The 22,202-nt window shown below is 37.2% G+C and overlaps 1 protein-coding gene across 2 annotated transcripts in view; it reads right to left on the bottom strand.

The window, feature by feature from the left end:
- Positions 1 to 22,202, bottom strand: part of drd2a (dopamine receptor D2a) — a 41,699-nt gene that overhangs the window by 8,869 nt on the left and 10,628 nt on the right. Inside the window, exons 2-6 of one of the 2 annotated variants that reach the window (XM_082179636.1) lie at positions 16,849 to 16,936; positions 6,087 to 6,397; positions 3,029 to 3,138; positions 2,471 to 2,607; positions 780 to 979 (exon numbers count right to left, since the gene is read on the bottom strand). In XM_082179636.1, coding sequence (XP_082035762.1) covers positions 780 to 979; positions 2,471 to 2,607; positions 3,029 to 3,138; positions 6,087 to 6,397; positions 16,849 to 16,921 — 831 coding nt within the window. In that variant the 5' untranslated portion in view covers positions 16,922 to 16,936. Of the gene's footprint in view, positions 1 to 779; positions 980 to 2,470; positions 2,608 to 3,028; positions 3,139 to 6,086; positions 6,398 to 8,813; positions 9,997 to 16,848; positions 16,937 to 22,202 lie in introns of those variants that run through there. The other variant, XM_082179637.1, reaches the window with a different exon arrangement.

Raw genomic sequence — 22,202 nt, forward strand, 5'->3', positions numbered from 1 at the left:
ATTTTTTTCTGTATTTTTGATCAAATAAATGCAGGCTTGATGAGCAGAAGAAACTTCTTTCAAAAACATTAAAAATAGTAATGTTTCCAAACTTTTGGCCTGTACTGTAGATGGATACGGATGAGTTTTGCACTTCAAACTGAAAGCATTCCTGAAAAAAACATGATGTTGATCTAAAGCCTGTTTTCACATCAGAATGCTTTAGAGGAGTCACAACAAACCACTGATAGGAACAGCGATGTTTACTTATGCCGTCAGGACACAGCGTGAGAACTCCCTAAACACAAATGGCTCTCAATAATGCACTGATGCCCTTGAAGAAGCTTAGGATGGGTAGATAAGCTATCAGTTTCTTTGAATAATGCTATATTGAATTTATTCTGCTGCGACATGCGCTCCATGGAGAAGCCTGAATGTCACTGCACTGTGTAAAACAATGCAAAGACTAACAATGTATTATAATAACAGTGTTATGAAGCAGTGGTCATTTCCTGCATTGATTTGCAGTATGTCGGGAGAATCAATACAAGCAGAAAAAAAGGAAAAGGTCATTCTAGACAAGCTATGATCACAGATGCACAACCTGCAATATGTACTACTATTCATTACTATCCACCTGCTCATTACTGATACACTGCTAATGGGAATTACAGTGCTGATGAATTACTATGAAATTCATTTGACACTGCAGTTTTTTAACAATCCCAATTCACTAAACTACACTTGAGTGCTAAGCAAGTAGAAACTTCCACAACTCGTCATCAAGCAGCTGTTCTCACCTTAATAGTCGAGCTCATATCCATGTCCGTTGCTGGGCATGTGCGTTTAGTGTTGACACGTTTCCGTCTCTTTCGCAGCACCACGTAGATCTGCACATATACTAGCAGCGTTATTATGAAAGGAACGTAGAAGGACACGATGGAGGAGTACACTACAAAGGCAGGGTTTGCGATAACACACAGAGCATCATCATGGGTGTCTGTAACAGAAAATACAATGAAAATGAGCTAGTTAAGAAGATGCCAACATTGTTACATTATTTATACGTTTTTGTCTAGTTTTTCAAACAATCAGTACATTTGTTTCAACACATTTTATATATATATATATATATACTGTATATATTTATATTTATATATTTATATATATATATAATAGCATTGTCTGCCACATGATAGCTAGCACAGATGTCTGGGTCAATGGTTTTATATGGTTTTGAAAAACATTTTATACAATTTTCAAGAAAATATTATTTTTAATTGCCCTTAACACACTGGTGCCCTGTAGGAGTTCTCTCTATGATATAATTTCCTGTTTAATGTTTTTCTTTTTTCTTTTTTGCATGTTGGTGACACCACACGACTTTGATTTGGATACAAAAATTATTCAAATATTAATAATCATTAATAAACATAATGCGTGTATCTAACAGTGCAAAGCGCCCAACTTATCTTGCAGTGTGATTCATGCCCACGAGTACCTGACCCCCATCCTCCCACTACAAGCAGTCAAGCAGAAGAATGCTGATTATATTACTTTCTCTAATATATCTTTCAAATGAAGCCGTGACCTAATTTATTTGAGCTGCCCTTAACACCAGTGTGCATGCAAGATAATGACACTAATACTCTGTAAATTCAGCTCTTTAAGAGCAAGCTGTTACATTGTACCATAATAATATTTCTAAGCAGAAGCCAATTTTTCAAGCTTAAGACAAGGTTTGCACAGAGTTTAGCTATCATATTCCTTATGGTTATTAATTTACATGTAGAATATAAAATGCAGCAAAGTGGACAGTTAAGCACAGTAGGAAATAAACTTACAGATATAAAACAGTATATTGGCTTCTAAGGATTCTTTTTATAATGTCTATTCAATCATTTACTCGTCTTCCACAGTAATTCAATGTCTTTATCTTCATTTAAAGACATTTCTTAGCAGATACATAAAATTAATTACACTGATTAATTAATCAGATATGAATAATTGGATTACAAAGTTTAACAGTACACTACTGTTCAAAAGTTTGGGGACGGTAAGGTTATTTTAATGCTTTTGAAAGAAGTCTCTTGTGCTCACCAAGGCTGCATTTATTTGATCAAATATACAGTATGAGCAGTAATGTTGTGAAATATGTTTACAGTTTAAATGTATTTAAATTACAATTTAATTTGAAATGTAATTTCTTTCTGTAATGTCAAAGCCTCAGTGTCATTATCATGAATGTTGGAAACCGTTGTGCTGCTTAATATTTTTGTGGAAACATTGATACATTTTTTCAGGATTCTTTAAGCAAACGAATGCTCAAAAGAACAGCGTTTTTTGAAATAGAAAGCTTTTAAAAGATTATAAAAAATGTGTTTAATGCATCTTTACAGAATAAAAGTTTTAATTTCTTTCTTTCTTTCAAAAAAAAAATCTTACTGATCGCAAAAATTTGAACAGTGATAGACTCCCAGTCCATATTTACCAGTATTATTGAGTCCAAACAGCAGTGGACATGATATAGCAAAAGACAGAATCCAAACGACAGAAATCATGACTGTGACCCTCCTCTTGGAGCTGTAGCGTGTGTTGTATAACATAGGCATTGCTACAGCTGTGTACCTGTGGGAGATACCAGACAAAAATAGATTAATTGTTGTTTTAATATGTGACCTGTTTCATATTCTTACATGCCTCTGGACATGATTTTCCTAATATATCTGTAATCATGTGACTATTATTTTTGGTTATTCCCATGACCTCTGTACTCCCTTCTATTCTTTCTTTCTAATATCAGATTACTTACTGTATAAATAGAGACGTTTCATATGAACCGCTATTGATCTAACAAGTATTCCTTACTATTCTGAGCTCGTGTAAGTGACGATGTACAATGAAGTTCTCATCATTTGTCTATATATAACAACCTCAGCACCAAATGTAGTTTGTTTTCAGGTGTGTAAAAGCTGAGGTTGGTCCCTCTGAGCAACCAAATTATGTCTTGGTCAGCATTAGACGACTCTTGTAATGGCAGTGGACCTACCTGTCGATACTGATGGCACATAGATTGAGTATGCTTGCTGTACACATCATCACGTCCAGGGTGACAAAGATGTCACAATGGATTGTGCTGAACCGCCACTCTCCCACCACCTAGAAGGGACAGACATGCAGCTTATTTTTACAACACTACATCGGAATGCACACCTACACTGTTTACCTGTAAATGTGCAATAGTTAGTTACTTGCCAGAAGCACTGCATATTATTAATACAGTATCTTTAGATTATAAATATTCATGGTAACACCACAGTCACTTGCTATACTCGTCTGAAAGTCTGGGAGTCGATTTTGCAACAGCTTCAGCCACTATAATAATGTTTAAAGCAATAAAATATTGGCATTTTCTCTGGTTTCATTGATAAAACTGGCAGAGAGAAGCAATATAGCACAGGTCAGCCTCATCCACAGTCTGAATCTCCTGAGTTGGCTGGCAGAGCTTTCTGAGCCTCCTCTGATTAATGCGTGCCCTCAGGCAAGCCGAGGGACTCAGAAAGCTCTTGATGGTCTTAGGTCCCTGCCTTTGGAGTTTGCATCGCTGTCATTGATTAAAGAATTATTTGACACCTCTAATGAAAGCGTCTGTGAGTTGCCGGAATCAGTTCATCACCATATCTCTAAACTAAGATGAAATGAGCCTCACCGCTATCATTCTCAGACATCGCTAGTGATCAAAACATGTCCTTGCACTAATAGAGGGAGAGATAGGGGAGAGAAATAGAAACTTTTTAAATTGCTGTGCACAGATAGTTGTGTGGCATTCAGACATGACCTGAGAATGCATTTAAATTCCAATTTAATTTCGGAATTTAAGGAGAAAAGATTTAATAGAGTATAATGTATTCAGCATCCAGCATCCCTGTGACCCTAAAGGACATGTGGTTTGGAGAATGGATGGATGGAAATGCTATATTAACAAACTGATGTCAGATGTATGTTTCTTTTAGAATTGATTTATAATGTCTGCCAGTTACATCGTTATGCTGGTAGGTGGTGACAAATAACTGTTTTAATGAGTGAGAATCATTCAAATCAATTCAAACAATTAATTAAACACCACTGATTCATTCAGGGATGAAACACTAATGAGATGCACAACGGTTGATTCTGCTTTTTTAAAGTAATTTAGTTTTTGGAGGAAAAATAGACAAAGTAACTTGCAATATTGTAATTCTAAGTTATTCATATACACGTGATGTTTATATAATCATTCAAGTTTAAATTTTGATCTGAAGTCTAAAAACATTGTGGCACTAGGTTTAATCAGTTGAAACCTCTGATTGTGTTGAATTGCAAATCAGTAAATTCATCCTGCCATTACTTTTCAAATTCATTTGAACTACTATTCAATTTAAATTCATATTTAAGAGTTAGTTCAACCCAAAAATGAAAATTCTGTCATTAATTACTCACCCTCATGTCATTCCAAACCCTTTTTTCATCTTCAGAACACAAATGAAGATCTTTTTGATGAGACCCGTGACCTTTCTGACCCCTCCACAGACAGCAATGCAATTACCACTTTCAAGGCCCAGAGAGGTAGTAAAGACATTGATCAAATAGTCCATGTGACTACAGTGGTTCAATCTTAATATTATGAAGCAACAAGAATACTTTTTATGCGCAAAAAAATAAACAAAAATAATGTCTTTATTGAAGGATTTCTTCTTCAGTCTCCTACACTGTTTACATTGTAACCACAGTGCAGCGCTTCCGGGTTCTCCGTCAGAACGCCGACGCCAATTGGTCGACGCCGTTCACGTGAGCACCACGACACATGCGTGTGATGCTGACGCAGGAGCTGGCCAATACAAAGCCGGCGTTCTGACGTAGAACCCGGAAGCACTGCACTGTGGTTACAATGTGAATAGCGTGAACCACTGTAGTTACATGGACTATTTTAACAATATCTTTACTACCTTTCTGGGCCTTGAAAGTGGTAATTGCATTTCTGTCTCTCGAGGGGTCAGAAACCTCTCGGATTTCATCAAAAATATCTTAATTTGTGTTCCGAAGATGAACAAAGGTCTTGCGGGTTTGGAACTAACCCTTTAATGAACGGAAAGGGGGACATTTTTTAAACTGCATTTCGCCCAACCCTGCAGCTAAGCTAAAGCACTTGATTTGATTGGTCATTTCTTGCTAGCATAGTTAGGTTATTTTTCATTACACATTTTCATCATGTTCTGAAGATATTTTAAAGTTGTTTACAAAAAACGTCTTTTGGGATGATGATCTCATCTGTCCTAATAATAATATTGAGGACATTCATTTAGCAACGCACCAACAGCAATTTTTATTTAGCCAATAATCAGAAATTTCATTTCATCCATCTCACAGTAGCACTCCTTAATGTTCTGTTCACGCGTACAAATGATTCAAGCTAAATAAATTATGACCTTGATTTATTAACTGAGAATGCAGTTACTCAATGCTGCCCTTTAAGAGAAAAACAACACATCACAAGATATCAAAAGGCTAATTTGATACAGGGAGTTATAATAAGGCTGTAAATTGAATGTGCTATATATGTACAGTAGTGTCACATTTTTTCAACCCATTGTTCAGAGCTCAATTTAAAAATCACACAATCAACCTGCTTGCATCTATCTCAGAAGAACATGAGTCAAGATTATGATCTTTATGCACATTTCAACCTATGGATTATGCTTGCAATCTGATAGCTTTGCTAATATGTTTGGCTCAATGACATACCACAAGGGAGGCTTCTCTTGATTGAAAATAACTACTAACCCGTGGCTAGGATCAGACATCCAAGAATTAGACATGTGCTTGTGGCTACTGCAAATTGATTGGCTAAAATGAGGTTTAAGACAATGGTGCCTGCAGCTCTTCTTAGTTAATTCTTGCCCAGATTGACTCTAATGAGTTATGAAGAAGATGGCGAAAGAAATTACAATCTAATCAGTTGAAAATAATTGAATAATCTGTACTTGCATTATTACAAACTACATGTGGTTCATGGTTAAAATCATTTTAGCATTCCCAACAAGGAAGGATCCGATCACGCTGAAACCTACCTCGAGGTAAACCACCCATGGCATCACAAGTGTGGCAACTAGCAGATCAGCCACAGCCAGGCTGACTATCAGGTAGTTGGTGGTGGTCTGCAGGGCTTTCTCTCTAGAGACGGCCATACACACCAGCACATTGCCGAAGACAATGACGAAAATGAGCAGCGTGAGAAGCATGGCGTAATAATTGTACTGATGCCGCCCCCCTTCTTCCGTGGCATTGAAGTCCCGGGATCCATTTTCATTTTCAAAGAAGCTCTCATTATAGGCATACTCCGTGAAGACTTCCATCAGATGGTTGAAGCCAAGCTGAGACTCTAGAACCGAAGACAAGAAACTTTTTTATAAAAAAAAATCCAGCATTTAATTTTTTTAAGTCACGTGTTTTGTATCACGGGGAGCGATACAAAACACGTCAACCAGTCAACACGTCTTATCACATCAACCAGATTACACAGCATGTCTCACTAAGTTTTGGCATGAAACATCAGTCTTTTATTGGAACACCTGAGCAGAAGCTTTCACTAGAAAGCTCAGGGCTGTGGCCTTGCGCTGCGTGGTACACTGTGTAAAGTCTATCCTTTATTTATGGGTGATAGTTCGCTTAGCTGCCCTGAAAAGCCTGTGTTTGAACTCTAGATGTGACTTGACTAACTAGGACAGGAGTCTCCTCCCTCCCTACTGTTTCCCTTGAACGATGTCCAAGAATACATACAGAAACATAAGCAGTATCAGCTCAATAATAAGTGCAACAAAAGGGCTTGTCGTTTATTCTGTCTTTGCAAATTGAGAAGAAAAAGGAAACCGCACAATGAGCAGTTGTTATTTGTTCAATATTTAGCAGATTTTGCAGAATTCGTGAGAGCTCAGCACGAAATTTATTATAGCCCATAACGAGGAAATGGATTAAATTAATTTGCATTTCATGACAATTTAACCTATTGTGGCCATCTCAATGATATCAAACTCTGAACAAAAGTCTACTTGTCTTCTTAAGTTATCGTGTATTTATGGCTTTGAGATGGAAGGGACAAGGTACAGCTTAAATAGACAGTTTAGGGGATTTTTAAAAAATGTCAAAACTCAATGGGGTCCAAAACATCACTGGATGCCATTGATTGACATTGCCATTGATCACTGGACAAACAAGATTTTTCTCCTCTAAATATCTTTTTATCGGTGTTCCACAAATAAAAGAAAGTCACACAGGTTTCGAATGTCATCCTAGAGATATATTTATCATATCAAAGTTTTATAAGTGCCTGGCTACATATTAAAATATGGCAAATTCCATTTTGAACACATCACACCTGTCAGTTTGCACTGCCTTAATTGCCTTAATTTGACTAAATCAGAAAGATATGTAAGAGAAAAGACAGAGGCAAGAACGCTTGAACCTTGCCGCACCCTGAATGTAACATCACTCAGGGTCTCAGCAGCGCCTCGTCGGCAATTGTGCAATGTAAATGAACAAATGCTGTAGGCAGAACTGCAAAAGCAATATGTTGTTGTCACTTAAACCATTCAATATGATAGTAAAAAAAGCATTTTGCTGGGGGAAAAAACCCATTCAAAAACACCACAATCACAGACGTAACCCACTCTTGTGTGAAGGGACCACCCCTTATTGGTTTTTCCACATAATTGCCTCTTTAGCTCTCTCAGTGTCAGTTTTGATCATGAAAGCTGTCTCAGAGTTGACACTCCCTGCAGAGGAAGAAATTATGTCTTTTCATGCTTTCTCATATCAGCCATTGGACTTTCATAATAATGTGTGATTGTGTTTGTTTGTTTGTTGGGTTTTTAATGGGATTTTGAATCAACAATTCAGGATGTGCATTTATCTTTAGATAAGTGTTCATTAACAACTGAATCAAACCTAAAAGAAAGCCTCACACACTTCACTATAAGCTTTAGTCCCAGCAGCTGTTTTGTTTTTGTTCATTAGAATAAAATTGTTTACACAAGGAACTTCTACATATGTATTTAGATTAAAATTAAACAAATTTAAACATTTGATACTGTGTACTGTACTTATTGTGAACATCTATCTATCTATCTATCTATCTATGAATCGATCGATAGATATTAATATATATTATACTATCAAACTTCTAACCATATGCATATATATATATATATATATATATATATATATATATATATATATATATATATATATATATATATATATATATATATATATATATATATGGTGAGACGTTTGATTACTTTAACATAAATGCATTCATAGTGCAGTTTGTAGTGTTTAGTAGACAGTAGTTAAAGACATAATATAATTGTCCCAAACATAAAAACTACTAAAATTAAGCGATTCTAAGTTAAGATTAATTGAAAGCAAAAGTGACAATGTCTATATTAATCATAGGTTAGATCCCTATTTTCTCTCCCTTACCCTCTTATTCCCTCTCTCTCTCTATCGCTCTCTGTAACAAACACCCGCGGTCCCGCGCACACATAATCGCACACACAGAGCGATTGCAGTCATTTAGTCTCTTTGAAAAAAGGTTGAATTAATTGAAGATGATAACAACCCGATTTTACACACAGTTGTCTGTAAACAAAGGCTTGTTTTTCCACACGCAGTGGAGTAAAGTTTGTCTGAAAGTGTCAGCATCAGCGAATATCTGTTAATTAGCAGCTCAACTGTTTCCTAATTATTCATGTACAGAAATAACTAGTTCACGAACAAGAGAAGATGCCGTGCTGTACCTTCAAACCGCAGCTTTCATCCAAAGAGCGGAAGTATTCCGTTTCTTATATTTTAAATCCACTTTTCTCCATCGGATACACTTGTCCATCCGAGCGACTGTAACTGTATTTCTCTTCTGTCTCAAGTACGGCTCCACGGGTGGATACAACCACTGTAAACCGGCGAGCACGAACACTACTTCCACTGGGTAATTTCATTTTGGTGATTAAAAGAAGGTGAACATGATGTAAATATGCTTTTCCTGGTGTTGTGGAGGTTTTAAACTGCACTTAGCAGGAGCAACCCATATCCGTTTGAGAGTCCAAGCGGAGTGTGAGCAATGCGCGTGTGAGCGCAGCATCCGAGCGCGCGCTTTACGCACGCGGTAACCTTCAGCATCCACTGAGGGACAATCTCAGTCCCTCCAACAGAGATTGAGAGGGTTGGAAAACTAGGCGGGGCTGTTACATAAACATCAGTGAGGATAAAATACAAGCGTTGCGTTCTTTAAATCACAATCTTTTTCTTTTCAAACCCTGCAACTGATCTTATAGTAGGCCTACTGATTTCTTTCTTTCTTTCATTCAAGAAATGAATAACAATTCATCTTTAAGCTGGAAACTATCTATTAGTGTATAGTTACTTATATGTTTTATATTTTGGGTTTAATAAAAAAAATTTGTTTGGAAAATAAATGTATTCAAATAAAGGTCGTGATTTGGATTTATTTAGCTTTTTCTTTTTTATCCCCAGCCTTGGGCAAAAAAAAAAATGACCAAGCCAAAACTGGCAAAAATATTTAGTGGTCGTTAATGGTCTTAACCATTTTAATCACAAATCACTGGTCAGGAAATTAGCAAGAATTGCACAAATACTGTAAATAAAGTAAATTAGCATGGAATAGCCTTCCCCTTTGTTTTCTTTAAATGTTTAAGCCGTGTAAACTTGCAGACAGCTTTATACAGGACGAAGTGTCAGCGTTGTTCCACTCAATGTTAATGGCTTCAAACAATTCATGATTTGTTGAAATTGTTTCCCAGTTCGTTTGAGTTTAATGTGAGACCAAATATTGATTATAGGGTTCAAATCTGGACTGTGAGCAGGCCAAAACATGAGCCTGATGGACATGAGTCACTTCTTGGTTGTCTTTGCAGTTTGAGCAGGAGAATTGTCTTGTTGAAAAATATCATCTGATCATTCCTCTTTAGATAACAACTTTTCATTTATGGGAAGCAAGCCATTCTGCAATGTTCTCCTGTACTCCAAAGCACTAATGACTTCTCACAGTGAAGTATAGCTCACCGATACCAGCAGCTAAAAAGGCTCCCCACACAATGACAGCTCTTCTTTCATGCTTCACTGTGATAAAGATGCATCTATTATTATATTTCTCAGCAGATTTTTTTAAGACTGCTCTGGAGCATCAGCATGCAACTCGTGTTTCTTTGCAATTCATCAAATTTCCATTTTCTGCCAAAAACATTATTTTGTCTTTGATGTTTTTCTGAGACAGCAATGGCTTTTTAAGTAGTGCATTTGCTTAAATTTTCCTGTGGTTAAGACATCTCTTAAAGTGCCCCTGTGGTGAAAATCAAGTTTTTAATGTTGTTTATGTGTCTATGTGGTGTTTTTAATGTGCTTTAAGACAAACCATGTGCAAATTCATAAGTCAACACCATTGCTGAGTATTTTCTCCTTAAAACTTCAGTGAAAAAAAGACAGCCTCAAAAACACGGTTTGAAATCGCTGGTGTTTCTTGCATCACAAACTACCTTGCAACCAATCACACAACGTGATGGCTTTAGCATATCATTAACAGCAATGATTTATTTATTTTTTGCTGTATTTTGCTGTATTTTACGATGTTATGATGAACTATATGCCTTTCTCCACTGACGCTCTGAGTTGTTCAAAGCGTTTCAGATGATTGTTAGAAGGCAGCTGTCTGACTCTGAGATGGCGAACGGGAACATGGTTTGTGTGACACATTATTAGCTGTTTTATTACATAGTCAAGCAAAAGGCTAATCATATTAATTACTGTTGCGTGTCCGACATTGTAAAGAGCGATACCATTGTGCAGCGTTTACTACAGTAAGTTGGCCGAGTGAATCTGTGAGCTGGCCGTGAGTGAATGGAGGTGGGGCCAATTAGCATATTCATGGCTACGCATATATTAAATGAAGCTATTTTAAGACATGAAGAATTTTTTTCACAGGAAAAAAACATTTAAATATGTCATTTTGGTGATCAAAGATGAGTTTGATCATATAGTAGTACTTGGATAGGTACATGGTGAGACAAGATGGCGCCGTTATGTTTGGCAAGCCGTCTGTCGCTCTTCCTATTGTAGACTCTTGTTTAGTATTTTCTGCTTCTCTGTGATCAATACGTGGCCTACAACCTTCGTTTATGATCGGCAAATGCTGCTTGATATTTTTTTTTAAAGTTCCCAAAACTTCTCATTTCTTAACTCTCCGCGATCTTCTGGTTGTGGGGAGGTCTGGCCGTTGTTTTTAAAAACTCCTTTCACGGCCGCTTCATCCCGACAGACGTTTACGAGAGCTTTGAGGTCCAAATGTCTTTAATGGACATGGCAAATCCAGTATTATGTGCAGTTGTTTACCGGCCCCCACAGTTTAATAATGTTTTTTGGAGTGAATTTACAGACTTTCTGGGGAATGTAGTAAGAATGAATGATCAAATTTTACTGCTTGGTGATTTTAATATTCATATCTGCTGTCTCAGTAAGCCACTAACCAAGGATTTTTGTAATCTATTGGATTCTTTTAGTTTTTCTCAATATGTACAATGTATACGCATGTTCACGGTCATATCCTGGACTTGGTTTTTGCTCACAGGTTTTCTATCATGGACATGGAGATAAGAGACAATGGGTTTTCTGATCACAAATCTGTGACATTTACAACTGCCTTACCTCGTCGATCAAGTACTAAACCTGCTCAGGCTTGATGGATTCGTTATTTTTCTCCTACAGCCTCCGAGGACTTTGCTACTGCATATAAAGCAGCTGATTGAATTATTAGCTATGAATCGGCTCTCAGAAAGCCTGGACACTGATGCATATCTCAGTCTTTTTAGTAATACCTGCTTGGACATTGTTAACAACATTGCTCCCTTAAAAACTAAACGCTTTATCAAAAAATCTTCACCCTGGTTTAATGACTCTATTCGCTTACTCCGACGAAACTGTAGACGGGCAGAACGCAAATGGCTCAAGGACCAGCTGCAGGTTTCTTATGATATTTTAAGGGAGTCTCATTATGTTTTTCAGAAAGCCATTAAGTCTGCTAAATCCAAATTTCTTTCAGAGATTGTCTCAAAAAATCATCATAGACCAAGAATTTTATTTTCCACTATAGATTCTGTTTTAAACCCTATGGTTGATGTTTTCCCTGATGTGTCTGATTGTTTTATGTGAAAACTTTCACATACACACTAAAAAAAAATGGTTCTTCAGCGGTTCTTCAGGGGTTCTTTGCGGTGGTTAAGGTGCTATATAGCACCACTACCATTTAAAGAACCTGTTAAGTCCAGTTTGGTTCTTCAGCGGTTCTTTGGGGTGGTTAAGGTGCTATATGGCACCATTACCATACAAAAAACCTGTTAAGCACCTACAGTTATTTAAAGGCTCTCTTAGTCTCTTAGTTTAGTTGGTGATAGGATTAGAAAAACGACATTAAAATATAGTGATTTTCCTGAATACAAGTCCCGCCTATATATATTCCAGGGCCCCCACACAAGACTTTTTGACCACAGAAAAATTTTTTGTGGATGTGAAGTCAGATATATAGCCTACTGAAATTATGTCACAAACTTCAATAAAAAGCTATATTCATATATTAACTGCTTTTTGTTATTTGTGTAGGCCTAGTCAAATAATTAGGCTAAACAAATGAGTGACGAGAGAAGTTATGTTTAAAAACGTGTTTAAATTTATACTTACACAATTTGAAAATGTGTCAAGAACTTGTTGTTGAATTCTGTCATTTTGAAAGTAAAAAAAAAAAAAATTCATAATAAATAAATATATAATTAAATAAAAACGTACGCGCCGATTAGTGTGCACTGTGCATGTCAGGTGCACGTGAGCGAGCGCGAGCGCCGCATTCCTCAAAGAAAATTAAGTGCCATATAGTACCAAAAGAGGTTCCCCTATTATTACGAGCCAAAGAACCACTGTTGGGTACTGTTGAGCACCATTTTTGTTGAAGCAATTATAAACAACCAAGGTGCTATATGGCACCTCTTATGGTTCTACATAGCACCATTTGACAAAGGTGCTGTATAGCACCTTTAAAGATAGGTGCTATATGGCACTTAAAGTGGTTCCCCTATGATTACAAGCCAATGAACCACTTTTAGTGCTATTTAGCACCATTTTTGTTTAGAGTGTAAGTCAAGATCACAAACACTGTTGATTTCTCATGTTTTCTCTGAAGTGCCTATGTGCTCATCTACCTGGAGCATGTTCGATCCAGCTTCTCTACATACTTGCAGAGATATTGTTGAATATCTAAAACCTACCTCTTGTCCATTTGATATTATTCCATCACACTTTAAGCAAATCGTCGATATCATAGGGCTTGATCTCCTGTTTTTTATTAACATTTGTTTGAGTACTGGTACGGTCCCTGACTACCTGAAACATGCTTCAGTTACTCCCCTTCTGAAAAAATCTAATCTTGATATATCTGACTTAGGTCATTTCAAACCAATTTCTAATCTTCCATTTATCTCAAAATTCTTGGAAAAGGTTGTTTGCACTCAATTACAATCTTTTCTGAGTACAAATTCACTATATGATACTTTCCAGTCAGGATTTAGGAAACTACACAGCACCGAATCCGCTCTATTGAAAGTTACTAATGACATTATGCTGGCTACAGATAATGGGAGTGCTGTTGCTCTGGTCCTTTTAGATCTCAGCTCTGCTTTCGATATGGTTGATCATACAATTCTTATTTCTCGACTGAATAATTATGTAGGCATTCAGGGTACCGTTTTAAATTGGTTCCAGTCTTTGGTAATATTTTACTTGAAGGGGTGTGCATGACATGACACATGTCATGAATATGAAGGAGGTTTTATGCATGTTTATGACAACTGTCATTAAGTGTCATTTGCTCAATTATGACATTTTTTATGCAAATATGACATTGTTTGAGATGTCTTTGTTATGACAACTTGACATAAACCAATACATCATAACCTGTCAGTGTCTTTGTCATGACAACTTGACATACACCAATACATCATAACCTGTCATAAATGTGTCATAAACATGACATAGCAGATTAATTATCGAACTTAAGAAACTACTTAGCTTTATGGGTTAACATTACATTAAACTGTCATGTGGTTGGTTTTGACATTGTCTGTCATGAGGCCATTATAACTGTCATGAATATATTTCTGACCACTTTTTTCCCCAGAATGCCAGTATTAGTTATAAAATAATTTGACAGCATTAACACTTAATGACATTTAAATGACAAATTCAATTCAGTTCACTGTAGTAGAGGTCAAGAAAAATATTCATGACACTGTTATAAAATTATTTGACAGAGTATTGACACTTAATGACATTTTAATGACAAATTCAATTTGTACCACTGGAGAAAAAAAAAAGTTGTCAGAAGTATAATGTAATGTAAACCCATAAAGTTAAGTAGTTTCTTAAGTTTGATAATTAATCTGCTATGTCATGTTTATGACATATTTATGACAGGTTATGTTGTCTTGGTAATGTCAAGTTGTCATGACAAAGACACTGACAGGTTATGATGTATTGATTTATGTCAAGTTGTCATAACAAAGAAAGACATCTTAATGTCATATTTGCATAAAAAATGTAATAATTGAGCGAATTACACTAAATGACAGTTGTCATAAACATGCATAAAACCTCCTTCATATTATGAAGGTGTCATGTCAGTCGTATGCACACCCCTTCAAGTAAAGTGTTACCCAGTCTTTTTTAACCAAGAGAAACTTTTCTGTATGCATTGGAAATCATACTTCCTCAGCAGCACATCTTTCCTGTGGTGTACCACAGGGATCTATTCTAGCTCCGATACTATTTTCTTTATATTTGCTGCCACTGGGTTCCATTTTTTCCAAATGCGGAGTATCATTTCATTTATACGCTGACGACACCCAACTGTGCTTCCCATTTCAACAAAATAATTCAAGCTCTTTAGAAGTCCTGCTTGCATGTTTTCAGGAAGTGAAACTATGGCTTACACACAATTTTTTTGCTTTAAATGAGAATAAAAATGAAGTAATACTGTTCGGACCAAGTGATTTGATCCTATGACTCTGGTATTCCGGACCTTGGCGAGTTAAATTCCTCATGTTACCTCATCTGCAAAAAAATTTAGGTGTTCTGTTCGATTCAGGCCTCAAGTTTGATAAACAAATTAATTCCGTCGTAAAATCATGTTTCTTTCACTTACGACATCTTGCAAAAGTCAAATCTTTTCTCTCTCCAAAGAACTTCGAAATAGTCATTCATGCATTCATCACCTCAAGACTTGACTATTGCCATTCACTTTATTTTGGAGCTAACCAATCATCTATCGGGCGTCTTCAATCAGTTCAAAATCTTGCTGCCAGGCTGTTGACTGGTAGTCGAAAATTCGATCACATCACTCCTATTTTAACTTCTCTACACTGGATACCGGTCAAACAGAGAATTGAGTTCAAAATTTTTGTTTATGTTTTTAAATCGTTACATGGCCTAGCACCAGGGTACTTATCTGATTTAATACATTATCACAATCCTTCCAGGTCACTTAGGTCTAGCAACCTAGGATTGCTCTCTGTGCGTAGATCGAGATTGAAACATCGTGGAGACCGAGCTTTTGCAATAGCAGGCCCCAAACTATGGAATAGCCAACCACTATCGATCAGAACGGTGTCATCACTTGCCACTTTTAAATCAAAGCTTAAACACATTTTCTTAATGTGGATCTTTAACATATTATTCAATTTTGAATCGTAATATATTTAATGTATTATTTAATTTCTTCTCTGTAATTGTATGGACTGCGACTTTTGTTTTTGATTATACTTTATAAGTCACCACGTAATCAAAATAGTAAATTCTTATTTTTTATGGAATATTGCAGTGTTCATAATAAATATATATATATATATTTTTATTCATGTGCCCTCGTAGTATTAAATCAAAAACATTAACTTCCCCTTTCAACAACACAACTTCTCTGATGACGTGCATCGGCGCAAGGACTGGGCAGTAAAGCCTTCCCTCCAGCAACCTGTCAATCATGAAATCGCAGCAATTATCAAACGACCACAATTCAACAATCACGGCGACTTTAAATTGCTGTTATCTGTTATTGCTCAATCCCCTGATTACAAACAGTTGTGACACATTTTCTAAAACTATTATATGGTTCAGCCAGATATGAGCAAGCATCACTGGTACCCAGAAGATTATTTGTGCTCCTTGTCTTATAGGGTAAGGATTGAATTCAATGCTCAATGCTCAAAAGGTCTTCAAGAGTGGACACAAAACACAAGCCCACACCTGCCCTACAGCAACAGAAAGCTGCTTTGAGGATTGGATCAGAGTGCACAGACTTTAGACATGGTGCGAGTGGAGTTCACAGAAAAATGGATTTGGTGCCATGTGTGCTTGGGCTGTGAGACTATAGGCCAATGGAATGAAACCGTGTCGAGGTTATAAGTGCAAATACTGTGTGCAAGACTGATACAACTTTAACAGCATATAGGAACTTCAAATATATACATTAATGAATGGAGATTGATTTATAATCACGTTTTCAGATTTATAGCATGTCATATATGTGTACTACATTGCCAGAGCCTCACTAGTCAGCCAGAGGATAGGCTATTACTCTCCTTAGAGAAGGATGATAAGATGTGGGTGAATCCCAAAAAAAACCCTGTTGCCTTAGAAACTGGGGACAACAATTGCCCTTCAGTTTTTTGATATTTCTCAGAAAGTAGCACCCTTGAAATGAAAAATCTGTCATCATTTACTCACCCTTATGTCTTTCCAAACCTGACTTCCTTTCTTCTGTTGACCTGACATTCGTTGTACAGTAGTTCTCAAACATATCTCCTTTTGGATTCTGCAGAAGAAAGTAAATAGCATGTAGGTGAGAAAATGATGACAGAACGGCCTTTTTGGGTGAACTATCCCTTTAAGCACAATCCAAAAATAAAACATACTGTAGTTGAACACAGTTCAAGCAGCACTGTGGTTACAGTATACCAAAGCCCTATATATTTATACCAAATCCCTATATCTTAAACTATTCAGAAGTGGCTTACAGCTCTCAAGTTTAAAAGTTCAGTGCTCAAAGCCTGGTGGAAAATGTAGGAGTTCAGCATTTATTTGGCTCTGAAAGTCAAATGTTAAAGTGACTTCTGGTCTCTGCTGTCGGCACGCACTTTCCTTCCAACAAGGTGATTCAGACCAAAAATCTGTCAGTTATTCAATCTTTCAGTGGAAAGAAAACCCTTCTTTTGATTGACTTACTTGGAACTCTATGCATAAATCCATGTTGTAAATGAAAGGACGTTTGTCATAAGGGCATAGTGTCAGAAGTGTGTGTATGAATTAAAGAATAGTTCACTGAAAAACGTGGAGAACACTTACTTACCCTTCTTTCCTGGTATTTACCCTACTTTACTGTGTGTTTTAAGCTAGTCCCTTGTCCCTGTCCACTTTCATTTTATGCAATAGAGCAGCTCAGACATTTTTCTAAATATTTTATTTTGTGTTCCAAAGAAGAAAGTAAGTAACACAGGTTTGTAACAACATAATGAAACAACATTTAATCTCTTTAAATCCTCATAATAACTCTAATTGGATGACAGTTCATATACACTACAGATGTGATTAGATAATACAATTATAACATTGGATCATGATTGATTGTTTGTTTTTTTGTGGTGGTTTGATGTTCATATATATATACTCGAAAAGTCACCAGGATGTGCAGAGCTCCATCACGAATGTTAAAGGGTAATTTTTAAAGGTCAGCTTGTTTAAAAACTTTCCAATGGATTGTTTTGGGGACTCAGATCTGAAAATGCCATTCCACAATGATGATAAATCACCATGCTTAACACAAAGTCACAAAACTTTCAGAAAGTATGTGAGGGACGGCCTTACATTACCCAAACGACTTGCTTCCATCGCTCAGGAGATTACTGTACAGTCTGATCAGGAACATTTTCTTCACTTTAAGGGCTGTATCATAACAATAAAAACTTCTCTATTTAAATAACTGACCTTGGGTTCCAGCAAATTGTGGGAGAGAGAGCCACATTATAACCCAACTCAGACTCTGTGTGGCCTCTATTAACTCCTGCTGATGAGCAGACTTATATAGAATGCAAAACAAATCACGCCGACTTTCATAGCAGCTGCTATGAAATGTGATTTTAAACTCTATGCAGAATTATTAATAGGAGCGCTATGAAAAGACTCCTTTAAAATGCAAACTTGTGTTGATTCTAAATTTTCTTAGAGAACAGATGGTAGAAAAAGTGTTTTTCTGACTCGGTGGTTGTAAAGACTTGACAATGGCACATGCAGACCTTGAGAGCCGTCTGTTTGGCAGGTTGATGCAATGAGCTTTTGGCCAAGACATCTTTGCAAAAGGTGCACAGAAGCATGATTGCTTTTCCCATGTCTTTGAGCAAACTCTCCGTCTAGTTTATCTATGAATGGAACTTCTAAGCACCCTTTAACAGTTCAGTGCCTAACATTACACCAGAAAAAGCACTTTAAATAAATCTAATTCATTATATATTCATATATTTCATATATTAAATTTTTTTTTTTATTCATTTGTTTTGAAACTTTTCCAAAGCATCGACAAAGAGCTCCATACATTTTCAACATTTATTTTTTTTCTCCCTTTTTTACCATAAAGAGTTATTATTAATGATAGCAATAATAAAAATAATAAAAAATACAAAACAAATTAATTAATAAATAAATGTAAAAAAAAAACCATCGACATAAATAAAAAAAATCCTAATCTCAAATAATATTATGACTACAAACGTCTCGTCTCATTCTAGCTGCACCTGCTAGTGGCACGTGAGGGCTTGCCTGCATCTGCCCCACCGTCTCGTGACACAGTTCAGTAGTTGTGGCGTTTAGTATAGGGACCCCTAGTGTCTAATTAATTCGACACAACGTCGAAATGAGCGACCGAAAGGGAACGCCTCGGTTACTGTTGTAACCCCCGTTCCCTGATGAAGGTAATGATACATTGTGTCGAATGAGTTAGACACTAGGGGTCATACTTGGGAGCCCCAAAGGCCAATGAAGTCTCGCCAGTCACCCGTACATATGGGTATAAAAGGAGGCCAGCGCCTCACTAGGGGGTCCGTATACTAAACGCCAAAACTACTGATCTGTGTCACGCGTCTTGGCGGTGCAGATGTAGGCAAGCCCTCGCGTGCCACAAGCAGGTGCAGCTAAGCTAATTCACAACCTTCCAACGCCCAGGGTAAATAGGTTTCCCTATTTCAATGGGACCTCCTCACCTCTTGGAAGACATCACTCCAGCTCCAGGGCCTGCGTGAGGACAGTTGGGGTCTGGCTGCCAGTCTAGGCTCAGGCACGGCCGGTACAGGCTTCGCAGGGGGCCAACCTTATTGTCGCTTCACGCACTTCACCTGTGGAACCTCTGGGTACCCCCAAACTGCCCCACCGTTGAGGGTAGTGAGATCAGAGGAGCCAGCAAATCTTGACCGGGCAGAAAACGGTGCCTTCCATGATTTCGTAATCAATAACAGCTTCACTTCCCAGAAGAAAGGAACTGGGGAAGAGCATGGCTGTGCATCACTCTCCGACCCCAGGAACCAATTGTCCAACTGTGAGCACTCGGGGCATGGTGGAGGAGTTCACTCCAGCCCAATGCTTGTGGCTCTCCGGACAAGCATAGCTGCCAACTCCACGTCAGCTTCAGACTGGGCCAACACGCCGGATGGTGGAAGCCCAGCAGAGTCCTCCACCTCGGAAGGCATAAGCCCACCCTCCAATGCTGCGATGGACAGCTCACCTTTCCTCACAAGCTCCGAATGAGATTTAAGCTCACCCTCAGGTGAACTGCCTAACTCATCCAGAAACTCAACCAAGGGATACAAGAGTGCTAAGGAATGGGAGGCCCGCAGGGATTATCCCAGTGGAAACTCTCCCATTGTAACCCTCAGATCGTCCTGAGCGTTCGCCGCAGAGGCCTTGTAGAAGAGCAGGTAGAAGGACCAAGACGGGAAGCAGCTGAGGTGACTCTCAGCCTTTTGTAAAAGTACGAGAGTCATGATCACTACGTTCCCATACACAAACGCTGTCTGAGCATGAGCGCGGCCCATTCACTGAAGACAACGCTTGCTATCTTTATAAATATATAGTGAATCTATCACTTTCAGTCAACAGAAGCATGAAATACATTGCTAAACAAGCCTGTTTTGATTGGCAACATTTTAGTTTACTATTCTGTTCTTTTCAATTATTTTTGGCTGATGTGGCAATAAATCATGCTTATTTCAGTCTCAAATATTTTGTGATGATAATATACATAAAATGTAAATACATTTAGCCTGTTTTGCTGGAATAATTGACTCTTGACAGTGTAATAAAGATAAATGACATATAGTGTCATTAAAAAAATTATTCCATAACTCCAAGGTGACAAATTTATGTTTTAGCGGAGTCTCCAAACAGTATTACTCATCTTCATTATGAAACTGGTCACCACTCAAGGTTGAGGTCCGACAGGGCCGTGGTGACCTTCAGTATTTAACTAAACAGAAGGATTGCTACATTATTGCAGGAAACGATTCATCATGATGAATGCTCATACCGCAGTTCTTAGCGTTAGACTCTATCATCTTATGTCACCTATTTCCATCAGTAAGTGCATCTGGGACACTTCCCATACAATATTAATGAATGATGCTATATATATTAACTAAGCATCCAGTTCATGGGTTTATTAATTTACATCAAGTGTGAGCAGTTTAGATCCTTATTGCCGATTTGCAAAGAAAGGTTATAAGAAGAGATTTAATGAAGGCATAGGCTGATATAACATAAATCTTGTCCCTGTCAATTATTCATTCTGCTGACAGAACAGAATAAAATGGGGTACTGATAGAATGATGAGATTAGAAGCAGAATTAAGTAGGCAAAAATTGATTTAATTTTATTTTTTTCTTGTCTTTTCCCATTCACTGATTTACCTGGTGATGGACTATCTGATAGCTGAGGGAATTTATATTATATTTTAATGTGAATCGAGTTATCTATTAAAAGTTTATAATGAATTTTAAAAAATGCATTAAAGATTACTTTTACCTTGAGAATTTTTTAATTAATTAGCATCATGGAAACATCAACTTGTAACCTTCAAAACGTCACTCTTGTGCTCATTGTGTTTTAAATGGTGCCATATTAAATATACAGTACTATATTATACAACTTGTGTAAGATTATTCTATACCCATGGCTAAACCTTTTGAGTTAAAATAAAAATATATATATCACAAATATCTATAATAATGTAGCCACACACACACACACACACACACACACTGTCACAATCACGTTAGTGTGGACTCATTATGTTTCGTCATTGTCACTCATTTGTCGTCACGGCCACGAATTATGTTCAGCTGTGCACTTATCAATCACTATCATTATCACCTGTACATATATGTTCCGTTCTGTTTCAGTTCAGTGTCCGGTATTGTCTATTGTGGATATGTTGTGTGTAGCTCTGTTTGTTTGGGTTACCCATTGGATTTATTAAATATCACCTTATTGCCTTCATTATCTTCGTGTTTATACACACTGCCCCGTGACACAACCATAGTGATTTTATATAGAGATATATCTATAGGCTAAATGGCAGCAAGTGACTGTCTTTTATTCTTTTATGAGTCAGTCATTTAAATCATCCACTCAACCAACTCATTCCAAAACACAGATTCACTCAGAATGAATCACTACTATGTTGATTGGAGATGTGCAAAATTCAATGGCTGGTTCACAACAACAAAAAATTAATTGGGAAAAGTGCGATTTCCGAGAAATGTTGTTGAAAGTGGATCAGATCAAGCACCACATTACTCTTGTAGCCAGTCAGCAGTAGGGGGCGTAAATACACTCGGATGGTGGAGGAGAGAGAGGGAACAAGAGGGAGATTTTAATAAAGACTGTAGAAAGAAAAATGGCTGAGACTGAGAGACATTACAAAAGAGAAACACTTAGAGGAATATCACTGGAAAAAGAAGGGTTATGATTAGGCAAGAGCTTTAGGACCTGCATTAATATTAGAAAAGCATTCCAGTGCTGGAGAAACCCAAGCGGGA

This window comes from Leuciscus leuciscus, assembly GCF_965113295.1.
Source record: "Leuciscus leuciscus genome assembly, chromosome: 9".
Lineage (NCBI taxonomy): Eukaryota > Metazoa > Chordata > Actinopteri > Cypriniformes > Leuciscidae > Leuciscus > Leuciscus leuciscus.